The 12,803-nt window shown below is 41.8% G+C and overlaps 1 protein-coding gene across 2 annotated transcripts; it reads right to left on the bottom strand.

The window, feature by feature from the left end:
- Positions 1 to 564: 564 nt before the first annotated feature.
- LOC107738983 (neurexin-1a-beta-like) lies at positions 565 to 11,861 on the bottom strand. 2 transcript variants are annotated; one of them, XM_016550928.1, is made up of 3 exons: positions 11,545 to 11,861; positions 5,936 to 6,017; positions 565 to 1,445 (listed from the first exon to the last, which is right to left on the bottom strand). In XM_016550928.1, the coding sequence occupies exons 1-3, from the start codon at positions 11,575 to 11,577 to the stop codon at positions 1,144 to 1,146; spliced, it is 417 nt and encodes a 138-aa protein (XP_016406414.1). In that variant the 5' UTR covers positions 11,578 to 11,861; the 3' UTR covers positions 565 to 1,143. The 2 variants fall into 2 exon arrangements, with proteins under 2 accessions (XP_016406414.1, XP_016406413.1); XM_016550927.1 differs by lacking the exon at positions 11,545 to 11,861 and adding an exon at positions 6,617 to 6,959.
- Between the last annotated feature and the right edge of the window lie 942 nt (positions 11,862 to 12,803).

The raw sequence follows: 12,803 nt of genomic DNA, 5'->3' as shown, positions 1-12,803 counted from the left end.
CATACAAACAGAAAGAAAATCCATCAACCTTTACACTTGGATTGATATTTAAGGCCTCCACAATTCTCTTTGACACCAAGGGTTCTGTCCACCGAATGGAAATCAGTTCGGATCCTACAAGGAGTGGTTCTTTCTCATCCAAACACGCAATACCATCAGAAAAGGGAGTCAAATACTTTGGCTGATTTAACAATCATAGGTAGCATCTAATTTTTAAGTCCTTCATTCCTTTTCCGTCTAATAAAACCATCACAGAGGTTTTCTCAAGGCTGGCCGTGACAAACCTCCAGCCCAGCTGCCCCTCCCTCCCACACTCCCTCCGCAAAGTGTGTTGAAATGAGGCCTGATAAAAAGTCTATGGCGGGTGTGAATAATTCATGAATCATAAATTACAGCGCATGACTCCCAGTAGGGGTAGTTATTTCACACCAGCTGTTTCGTGGCCTCCTCCTGTGCGGAAAATTAAAGCGAGGCAGTATCCTGAACCGTCCGCCGCCCTGACCGAGTCTCAGCACTGTCCACCTCTGCCAGAGCTTTTATCATGACATCTTGTTGACACCAAGGGTTCTGTCCACCGAATGGAAATCAGTTCGGATCCTACAAGGAGTGGTTCTTTCTCATCCAAACACGCAATACCATCAGAAAAGGGAGTCAAATACTTTGGCTGATTTAACAATCATAGGTAGCATCTAATTTTTAAGTCCTTCATTCCTTTTCCGTCTGTCCCATCGGTGAATGTCTGTTTGGATTGTTGCAGATGGTTTGTCTGGCTTTAGAGGGAAAATGTTCCGGCAACACATATACAGGCAACATAATATGAAATACACTTAATTCTAACCAACGGCCTTGTCTCTCAGTGATCCACAACTGTAGTGACTACATGGATTCTTCTTGAGCAGTTCTGTTTCATTTTGTACACACTTTTCAGCTTAGTAAAGTTCTGGTGTGCTTGGTTATAAATTGTTTTCTTGTTGTTAGTAACAGTATATTGTGTCTTAGGTCAATCTAAGACAGTTTTGTATTTTTCTATTTTTTTTTTCTCAATTACTATACACGGGTGGATCTCCCCTCCCCTTTTGTGTGTGAGTTCAGAGCACAAGATCTGTGGTTGGGTTGTAAGGGGCGGGGAGAAAGTCTGTGAGATCAGACGTAGTACTCCTTGTCCTTGTTCTTTTTATCTTTTTTATTTTTGGGCACGCCAATGGGCTTTTCTTTGACGGCGGCTCCGTTGGGCTGCGTGGCGGAATTACTAATGTAGTTACGGCTCTCATCCACGTGGTACGAGCCCTCGTCGCGATTTCGGTATTTGTACATGGCGTAGAGCAAGATTAGGATGCAAAGGGCGGCTGCCGCGACGATGCCTACGACCATGCCCGTGGTGCTGCTGGACTCCCGAATCACTTCCGGGCTGGGGTAACCCTTGGCCTCAGGCAGTGGAGGGTGAGCTGTGGACACACAGGAAAGGAAAAGAGAAAGAGACCGTTCATTACAATCACAGGCCTATTCATTTAACTCTATTATTACAGAGCTTTCTAGAACACTTGATTCAGATTGGTTACTTGGGGCTTTCAGTTGGCAGTTCACTTTTTCAGCTATTTCCTAATATGCACCATCATTCATGGCAATGCTAAATATTAGTCAGGTCAATTGGGTAACCGAAACCCCCGCATGACTCGACCTTCCAGTCAGTGTTAATTTCGTTGACGAATAATTTTCGTCAATGAAAATAAACGAGACAAATGTTAAGGAGGGACGATTTATGGGAATAAATCCAGTCAGAACGAATCTCCTGCGTGGTTAAGAGGTTAGATGCAAACATTTGAACTGTAACAGCCTATTGATCTATCCGGCGGGACATAAGCTAGCATACACTTGCTGCATGTCCCATAAAAAGTAAAAAAATGTCAATATCTGGGAGTAAGAGAAGAGCAGACACGTGGATAAATTTAAAAAGCATGACGACGCTAAACAAAAGTCAATTCGGTCCGGTTTTCTAAACGCACACACCTGAATCACGCACACAGAAAACCGCCTCTCACACAGCGCACGAGTACTGAATTCAGCTCTCTTTCGCGTCACGTGAACGGAGAAATACACACAAAATGATGTCGAATTGTACGTTTTGATGAGTATTCACGTAAACACACTCGTTTACATCTTGGGAGAATACCGGATGTGTAAAAAAAGAAAAAAAGAATATCGGATGTGTATCAGTATAAAGCACCCATGCATTCGGTTTTAAAGGGACAGCAGCCTAATTTAGTTGCTGTTGTCTTGTCATTAATGTTAATCAAGCAACAAAAGAAAGAGAGAAAATCACTCACTGCTCTTGACTGAATCACTTTAGTAACCCTAATAAGGATTAATTTAAATTTATTTATATAAATAAATATGTCTGCTTGAAAGAATGAAGTTGTTATAAAGAATGCATATTATATAACCATTGGTATTTCATTAAAAGGAGGACCATGTTCTTGTTTCTTTATGAAAAGTGGTTTTATTTAATTTTAATATAAAGGCATGTTGTGTGTCATAGCAGTTAAATCTGTGTCTATGTTGCATGATGAAACCTTAATATCAAACCTATATGAGTTTGGAAATTTTAGAGAAATACTTAATAAATGCATTACACTGTAACTAAACCCATTCGATTTTAGCCGACTAAATCTACAGACTTTAGTAGAGTTCCAACCCTGCTCCAACACACCTGTCTGTAATTATCAAGTAACCATGAACACCTTGATTAGCTGGTTCAGGTGTGTTTGATTGGGGTTGGAACTAAAATCTCCTATTGGTTCCCAACCCCTGTTCCTGGAGTAATGCCGAGTTCACACTGCACGATTTTCAAAGTCGTCGGGTCACCGTGGTTTTCACACTGCGTGACTATCTGAGGTAGCAGTCAGTCGCTGCTGTGTTCACATTGCACGATGGATCGGCGACAGGAGGTTTTCCCTCAGATCGCGTCTTTGATAATTCACACTGCGTGATTGTCACTCGTGTGAACGAGCACTGATTTGCCTCCGATTTCGGGCATTTGTCGGCGATTTCGCAAAACCTGTCGGCAAGTGAAAAATCGGGCTAAAATCGTGCAGTGTGAACTCGGCATAACCCAACAGTACACAGTTTGGACATCTCTCATCCATTTCAGGTCTTGATGTCTCTACTAACGAGGTGTTAGTAGAGATTCAGGTGAGTTTGATTAGGGAAACATACAAAATGTGCCGAGTTGGGGATACTCCAGGACCAGGGTTGGGAACCTTGTACACTTTCAAAAGACAGTAACTAGTAATATATAATGTATTACATTTTGGAAGTAACTTGCCCAACACTGATCACAATACTGGAGAAATTATCCATTTCTACTTCTGTTTCATTGCGATATTAGAACTATAATATTGCTGGAGTGCTTATCTTGTTGCTAAGCCATTTGTTTTGTACTCTAACACTTTTTATTTTCCTTATTTTTAAGATAACACTCAGGTAAAATTATAACTTCAACACACATCAATATTTCATGTCCACGTATTTACTATATTTATATGGTTAGAAGCCATTTAATTAACTCCATGTTGGAGTCGTCCATCACCCTGTCATGATTTAATTTGCTATAATGACCAGCTGACTGCATATTACCCCTTTCTTAAAAACCTTAAACTATCTAACTAATTGTTCTTATTGATTATGAAAGTTCATTTACTATTATTCATTATTTTAATGTTAACATCGCAGCTTCTTTCACACCAGTAACAATATTATTCAGTTCTGAGCGGACGTGAAATACTAAGAGGAATGAAGCTAGAAGAAACTTGAAAGAAACCCAAAAATCAATATTTCTTTGCCAAATTGATTTCTCTCCTGATGAGATTAGATATCCCACTGAGAAACTGCTTCACGGCACCTTACAGTCACTTGAGTAAATAGGATATGAACCACAAAAATGACACTCAACCTTGCGATATATGTATAGAATGTGCCGCCACTGAACGGACAAACTTGTAGTGTAAGCTTGTGCTAACACACTTTGCTTATCAAACGGTCACAAGACACATCTGGTTAACACAGAGCGATCAGAATGGATATGTTGCACATTTCCCATGAGTCGTGACCATTGAGTGAACCTCACATCATGGCTATTTATTCCTGGCACAGAGAGTAGCGTGGTGGGTAGAATAGTGTGGTATAGTTTCTTCTGATTTATGTCTCTTGGAGAGGGGAGAGTAACTGCGAGACAGTGCAGCTGCAGGCTGTGCACAAATGCTTGACAAAACAACACCTGTGACAAAGCCGTTTACAGCTTAGGCCCGATCCACTGCAACCCGCAGGTGCAGGAAATGAGATGATGACAAAGTACAGCAGGGAATTATGAATGGCGACCTCTGCTCAAACATCTGTTTTTAGAAATGTTGTGTGGAAGGAGGACACTTTGGGGATCCGTAACATCATTTATCTGAGACCTTCTGAGCTTTGGCCAACATTTTATGTTTCTGCTTTTTTTTGTGCTTATTATCAAGATCATTTGTATGATTTATTAGCATGTTTTTCCATTATGTCATGGACATGCTTTCATTGCCCTATGTATAATATGACTGCTGCATGGGCCACTAGCAGCTGTAACTAAGCCAGCTGAAGGAACCCAGATTGGGTTAACCTTTGTGCTTCATTTTTCATGTCGAAAGTGGTTTGCGCAGTCGACTGAGTAACCAGGATGCGCCCGCTGCGTGGAGAAATGAGAAACGCAATATGTGCTACGCTAGCATGTTCTCTGGCCTTTTCTGAATTTATACCTCAACAAAATTCGCCAGGTCTCTTTAACCTGCACACAATCAATGAGAAAGAATAGGGATTAGGGGTAAAACTGTAAGAAAATATAGACTTTAGCATAAGATATATTTAACTGTGCATAAAACTGGCAAAAATGAAATACGTGAGCTGAAATTCTACAGAAGCACAAAGAAATTTGATGACAGGCACAAGTTTATGTTTGTTTAATATAATGACCTATTTAAAAACTCATCTAAGCAATGAGCTCCCTCTGTGCCAAAAAGAAAATTAAAATACTATATTTACAGCACATAAAGAGGGTAAAGGATTTAATGTGGTTTAATGAGGTATTAATGTCTGTTTAAAGAGGCAAAGGCAGATTATACAAACATATATTTCAGCGCACACTGGATATTTTGATAAATGAGCACATAAGCAACAACGCAGCTCAGGTAACAGCGCGTCCTAACTGGCAACAAAACGATAAAAGCTTTTTCGAGTTAATCTGAGCTCCTGTTTAAACTAGCTGCGACAAGCAGTGAATGCCGCTACATTTTCTATTTCTGCACAGTAGCTTCTGATTATTAAACATCAAACATAGATGAGCCTAGGAAAGGTTGTTTTTGGAAGCTGAGAAACATCGGATATGACAAATCCCTCAAGATCCACAAGGAACACCACAAAATGGATGCCGCCTCATGGGAGTGCTGAAAATACAAATGGTGTTCTAGGTTTTACGCTCTTCACTTCGCCCTCGCTGTTATGATTGGCTGTTTTGTTGCGTTGAATTTTCGCATTCAGTGTGGACAGGAAAATGACTTCTCGCTGGAATCTCGTCGCGCTTGACACAACGGACACATTATTTCTCAGATTGTTTTTAATTTTTCTGCTGTACAATGTGTCCACTTGGCTGAATTTTTGAGAAATGATGCCATTTGGTATTTTAACACTATTTTTGTACTCATGAAAAAGTGTATTTGGTAAAATGTCAAATCTAAGGATTGTTTCACCCCCAGATTATAGTGAGAAAATGGACTTGTGTTCTTTTAACTTATACTATAGTCAAATAATCTTTCACAGAGTGGTTTCAAACAGAATGACGGAAAAATGGTGAATAATTTTGGAGGAAAAAAACACATATGGACGGTAATAATATAAAAGAAAGATGACTAACCTAACCCACCTGAACTTGGGTCGCAAGGGTCAATGTCCTCATCGTCGCTGGGACATTCTGCCGACGCTACCAGAAGATCATCCTGTACCAGAGAGACACAGAAGAGATGAAGGGTTAATTAAAACACCTAGCGGCATCATTACAGTTTTATAGGGTTGCTGTGTCATCTAAGGCCTCACGCTGTGAAAGAGAGAGAGGAGCGAAATAGGAAATGTCCTTTCCACTGCCACTCTGACATCTCTCACAGGTCCTCTGAGCTTTGACTCACAGGCGCGATCAAAGTTGTCCAAACCGTCAAAGGTCACAACATTTCTGCAAAAACAACTGTTTCTGTGGATTTAACACACCAGATCACCTTATAGTACAGTCTGGAGAGACTTCCACATCACGGCAGTTGGAAATATCAATCAGAGCAGCACAAACACACACTCGCACATACACAAAGATTTCACGAATGCAATTTTGCCAGCAGTTGCTTAATAAAGACAGTCACGCAGGAACATGTGGTGCGAGGAGCATCAAATCCCCTCACATCCTTCCATCCCGCTGGAAAACAATCTCATCAAACATGCCTTTTAATCTGAAATGAAACCATAGGAAGCAAATCTAAAGACAAGCCCTATCAATGACAACACACGGCACTGAGACGCGCACAACACCACATACTGAAGGAAATCTTGCCTCTGCTCCAGTGATGGTTCCGAAGGGAAAGAAAGCCATGTTGAGATTTCACGGTTTGAATTCCAAAGATGGTATCCGACTGCGGTTTAATAGCTCAGAACGTCTCTCCGTGCAGGAATTCTCCATCAACTATGCAAAAAGGCAGCGAGCTCGATGTTCCTCTTAGTGCTACGGCAGAAAATTACATCTGACGACGTCGCTTTGGTGGCATCCATTTAGTGCCAGTCTTCACACTTCTCTCTCTCTCTCTGCAATTAACCAGAGTGTGTATACATTTGCCAGCTGGCCAAACGTGTACAGGCATGTGTGTTTGTCCCAATAGAAATGCAGGACTGGCTGAGTGTGTGTGCGCAGGGAGGAAAGACATCAATTTGTCTCTCTGAGCTCACACAGTCTGCCCACAGGCTGCGGGGCAATGCCCACGCCAATCAGGACCTTTCACCATCATCACAGCCACGAGGACCACATGAAACAACACGGAAAGAGAAAGAGACTGAGAATAAAGGGAGAGGAAAGTGGGAGTGGGAGGGCACCCTGCACAGTTGTTTTAAAGTGGTTGCTATAACCACATGGTTGCCATTTTCCTTGCAGCGATATCTGTTCAACTCCCAGCTCTCAAACACCCTGCAAGTAGGTCAGTGCGGGTGAATAATTTAGATCACTGACGTTACAGTGCTGGTTTATGTGCTGCTGGAAGGCTGGGAGACATGGAGGTAATGTGTTGCAGCAGGAGTGCACAACAGAGCCCTCACTAAAGGCCGGCAGCGGCATGTGTCTGCCTGACTCTAGAGAGAGAAAGAATAATAACACAGAGGTCCTGGGATCCACGGGCTGATGGGTGAAGTCATCCATACCGCTTCGTCTCTCATTCTGTGAACTGACATGTAATGCATAAAAGACCTCAACTACCATAGACATTGAATTAAAGGGATACTCCACCCCAAAATGAAAATTTTGTCATTAGTCACTTACCCCATGTCGTTCCAAACCCCTAAAAGCTTTGTTCGTCTTCGGAACACAATTTAAGATATTTTGGATGAAAACCGGGAGGCTTGTGACTGTCCGATTGTCTGCCAAGTAAATTACACTGTTAAGGTCCAGAAAAGTATGAAAGACATTGTCCGAATAGTCCATCTGCCATCAGTGGTTGAACCGTAACGTTATGAAGCGACGGGAATACTTTTTGTACGCGAAGTTTGACAGTGTAATTTACTTGGCAGTCAATCGGACAGTCACAAGCCACAAGGTTTGTGATTTTAAAATCTGGTTTTAAATTGTGTTCCGAAGACGAACAAAGCTTTTATGGGTTTGGAACGACATGGGGGTAAGTGATTAATGACAAAATTTTCATTTTGGGGTGGAGTATCCCTTTAAGTAGTCAACTGAAATGTGGTTATGCTTCTGATAAAAGGCATGGGGGAAAGGTACACAGTCTTAATAATGTATAGGCTTAAGCATGACAGACAACTTAGACACAATGTTCCCTCTCTTGACATGACCACAGAGAGAAAGGAAGGAGTTCTAGAATGGTGAAGAAGGAGAGTGATGAGGTGTTGTGTAGCGGTTAAAGATGTCAGCAGGAAAGTGAAAGCACAAGTGGAGATCCATGAGGTATCACACCATTGTGCCGGAACAGCCATCCTAAGTTGTAAGTAGAGCTTGGCAACGTATATTGAATTTTCACAACATATTCTGCTGTTCAAAAGTTTGGGGTTGGAAAGATTATTAAAAATATTTTTGAAAGAGAGAAGACGGCACTCAGTTCACCTGTGAACGCAGAGGGGAAACCAGCTGTGCCCTAATGAGAAAGGAGTTACACCTCAACACACACGCTCTCACAAAACACACACTTTTCAAGCTCCACCTCCATTCAGCCCATTCCAATTACCTCTTAGCTGCGAGACTGATCTACAGAGACACAAACTAAAAGTAGGACCTGACTGAGCCAACTGTACATGCCCTGGATAAGACAGGAGCAGGAAGTGGGTGGATCTGACCCACTGATCCCTCTAGCCTAAACCTTTTTACCTCGTATAAGTAAGTTTTATGTTATTATCTCAAGTAAGTGCATCATATATTGTCTAGCAGTTCCAGCCAACTGCTCAGTAACACTATTTTCTGCTCGTATTCGGGCTCTTACTCTTAATTTTGTAGTCTGTAAGTACTGACCCTCAAAACCCTCTTAACGGTTCCATCAATTTCCATCTAAAATATATCACATATCTCAAATTCTTGTTCTGTAATCATTTGCACTAAAAAAAACAATATAAATTTTACAGCCCATCTGAGATGGCCAGGCTCAGACGCTCACATTCACCTCTATCTCTCCATCTCTTTCAGTCATGAAGATGCTAGAATTCCACCACGAATACGAATATCTCAGAACAGTGCACCGTCTGTTGTTGTTGCCATGGTGACATGAAGATTCAGCCTGTTCAAAATGATAGGAAATAAAAACCGAATCGCCTTGGTGGCTCAGCTGGGACCTGCAAAGCAAACCATTGATTTCTCGCTACCTGTTTTTCCTTTTTCTTTCTCTCCATATTCCTTTCCTCCAGCCAGTGTGAGAGAAAGTACAAGAACATCAAAGTCTGCCAGCTAACTTAGCAGCACCGCTAATGAAGTGTGAATATTCATAGAGAGGTCCTGGTGCTAAATGCAGCCTCAGTTCGCTGAGAGCTGTGTGTTTAAAATACAGAGAGCTCATACAATGAATAAAAAAATGGCCACTGAAGCACTGCAGTATTCTCTAAAAAGAACAGTTGAAAAAAAGAAGAAAAAAAAATGCAGGAAACACAATGGAGATACACTTGCTTGTATAATGCCAGCATGTACAGGAATATATAGAGCTGGCCCACAGGGCCTCCATATATGCGCTCACTGACATCCTGTATGTGAGATTCAACTTGTGAAAGATTCAAAAGAGCTAAAAAAAAAACCCCACACACACTCAGTTTCCCATCTCCTAATGCCGTACAGAGATGAATAATAGAGAATATGGAACTTTCATAGAAGATGGAAATTAAGATTTCTTCCTGTGCAGGTCTTCACAAATAAAATCAAGAATAATTCTCATTTAGAAATTAGATTATTTCAGCACATTCAAAAGCTTTACAATACCTTGGTTATTTATGACACCTAATTAAAACTCTCTTATTAAAGGCGACATAAAATCAAAATTAACCCATTTAATTTTTAAATTCATGTTTCTGCTTGCATTGTGAATGATACATTGGTGCATTCTATTCCAAAGAAAGCAGTTTTTGTCTTCATAGATATTAATTGAATGTTGGATAATGTTAACCATTAGCCAAATAGTCGTTTTTATTGAGCAAAACTCACTAAAAGCATTCAGTCTGGCTTCTTTTCTGGTTTGTAACGTTAACTTTTTGTTGTCCAATCGATTCCAGAAGGATAAAATCTAGTTCAGTCCTATTTTTTTCCTGCTTAGTTTCAAGTTTCACTAAGAAATATGAAAAATTGCTTAAGTAAAATAGGTTGCAAATGGCAAATCAAATTGACTTGAGTAAATGAAAAGGCTTTTAAGAAATTGTCAATTTTTTTTCTTTAAGTTAAATACAATTAAGGTCTTCTATATTATCTACAAGCATATAACATTTAAAAAATAAACAAACATACAAAAAACAGGCAAATGCATCAAGACTGACCATGAAAGTACTCAAACAACTCTTGACTCACTCTGAGAAGACATATGAGTCACAAGTAGCCATTACAAGTAACTCCCAGAGGTCATCCAAGTGGGCATAAATAAATCTGATCATACACGCTGCCCACAGACAGATCATGCTGTTACAGACTGAAGCTCTAAATTTTATACAGAGAGAGAGAGAGAGAGAGAGAGAGAGAGAGGGCAACCTACAGACTTCGCACAACACAATTTACACACTTGTTCACAGCGCACTGGGTTAAACTTTACTGGAGGACAGCACTTGATCTTCACACACTTTTAATGAGGGGCAGAATAAAATGAGATGCAGATCAAAAAAGGACGGCACAAATGACAGCGTAAGTAGGCGGTCGAGACGACAGAAGGAAGCGTCTAGTTAAGGATGAGAAGAATTGTGCATGCCACGAATGACTCTGGAAACGCAAATTCGCTGCAACAGATGTGGACATCGGTGACTAACGATGCCAACCCCATGCACGCTCCCAAAAGCACTGCAACTTTTCCTTCTTTTCCCTTAACTCCCTCCCTGCTGCCCCAATTCTCTCTGCCCCCCTCTCTTTGAGAAGACATATGAGTCACAAGTAGCCATTACAAGTAACTCCCAGAGGTCATCCAAGTGGGCATAAATAAATCTGATCATACACGCTGCCCACAGACAGATCATGCTGTTACAGACTGAAGCTCTAAATTTTATACAGAGAGAGAGAGAGAGAGAGAGAGAGAGAGAGGGCAACCTACAGACTTCGCACAACACAATTTACACACTTGTTCACAGCGCACTGGGTTAAACTTTACTGGAGGACAGCACTTGATCTTCACACACTTTTAATGAGGGGCAGAATAAAATGAGATGCAGATCAAAAAAGGACGGCACAAATGACAGCGTAAGTAGGCGGTCGAGACGACAGAAGGAAGCGTCTAGTTAAGGATGAGAAGAATTGTGCATGCCACGAATGACTCTGGAAACGCAAATTCGCTGCAACAGATGTGGACATCGGTGACTAACGATGCCAACCCCATGCACGCTCACAAAAGCACTGCAACTTTTCCTTCTTTTCCCTTAACTCCCTCCCTGCTGCCCCAATTCTCTCTGCCCCCCTCTCTCTCTCTTGCTTGCTCTATGTGCAGAGCGCTGCAGACAAATGGTGCATGCCTCTTTCACTGCATGGATATGACAACATCAAAGACTCTGCATGCGATGATGGCTGGATGGAGAAGGACCGTGAGAAAGAGCGACTACCTGGGATGAGGAACAATGCCACCTCGCATCCATGATGGCAGCCTGGCTACACTGTCTGCTTCCTCTACACAGCTTTGCTTTTCTGTTTAGGTGAGAGTTTGTCCTCTCCCCCTCTCTGATTTCCCCGTCCCTGCTCCTAGAGCAATAAAAAAAGCCCCACACCAGTAAAATAAAGTCCGCTCTGTCAGATCAAAAGTGATGACTGGAGAAGTCCTACTTTGGTAAGCAGATAGGGATGATAAATTGTCTGTGCATCAGAAGAGACTATGAGTGCCTTCTACAGACTAGAAGAGAGAGAGAGAGAGGGAGGGAAGGCGTAAGCGAGGGAGAAGAGAAAACGAGAAAGATACACATGGATAGAGGCGGGAGAGAGAGAGGGAAAATACGGCACGACTGCAAGCTGATCACCTGACTCATCTCAGCCAATCACCATCGCCCCTCGGCTTGAGGTTGCTAAGGGTTTGCTCAGTTGGAGACATTTTATTATAGCGTTTTTTTAGAAAGAGATTGATGTGTGTATATGGATAGGAGGGGGGTTGCACACCTTCTGCCCTGCCATGAAACTTCACAGAGACACAACCTACAATCTAACATCAAACGTGCATGCATACTCTCAAAATACATTCGAGAAAGCGAATGTTACACAACGGACGGCAAAAGCTCCTTGTTTTCATCTCCACCGGCCCTCCTGATCCTCTGGGACCTTGGGTTATTCAGCTCCATCTAAATGCCTCCGCCAGCTAAACTAACCAGCATGAAAGCTCGTTTAGCTCGCATTCAAATTCATGCTTTAGTCACGTACACGCCCACAGAGAAAGGAGGGGTCGGAACAGATAAAGACAGATATGCGGTAGGCAAATGTTTTATTCGCACCATGGTCAGTCTCACAGGATTCTGTTTGTCCCCTGCGTCTGCAGAATCTGCGCACGGACACCAAGCGCAACCATACATTATGAATGTGACAGAATTCATAAAAAAGGAACAAAAACTGAGCCAAGGTCTCGACGGCGACACACATTAGAGATTAGCGATGACAGCTCGGAACACAAATATCTGGTTTATCATGAAGACTCCACAAGCGACATGAAAAGCCTTTTGTGAATTAACAAGGTCGTCATTACCCAAAAGCACACAGATTAATAACTGTTTGCAATATCTACCACCTCCGGAGAGAGAGAGAGAGAGAGGGAGGGAAAAAGAAACCCAGGAAAAGTAGCTGAGCAGTAGTCCATTTGATTACTCGCTTTGTGCCAGCTCAA

The sequence above is a fragment of the Sinocyclocheilus rhinocerous genome, unplaced genomic scaffold (genome assembly GCF_001515625.1).
Source record: "Sinocyclocheilus rhinocerous isolate Xijiao unplaced genomic scaffold, SAMN03320098_v1.1 scaffold735, whole genome shotgun sequence".
In the NCBI taxonomy this organism is placed as follows: Eukaryota; Metazoa; Chordata; class Actinopteri; order Cypriniformes; family Cyprinidae; genus Sinocyclocheilus; species Sinocyclocheilus rhinocerous.
Note: the sequence above shows the minus strand (reverse complement) of the source record. Positions and strands in the feature narration are given on the sequence as shown.

Bases quoted from the DNA above. Each gene is read 5' to 3' on its own strand.
- LOC107738983 (XM_016550927.1), bottom strand. From the start codon at position 6,655: ATGGCTTTCTTTCCCTTCGGAACCATCACTGGAGCAGAG. The intron at 6,018-6,616 runs GCAAGATTTCCT...TCTCTGGTACAG, and splicing joins GAACCATCACTGGAGCAGAG to GATGATCTTCTGGTAGCGTC. The intron at 1,446-5,935 runs GTTAGTCATCTT...GTGTGTCCACAG, and splicing joins CCCAAGTTCAGGTGGGTTAG to CTCACCCTCCACTGCCTGAG.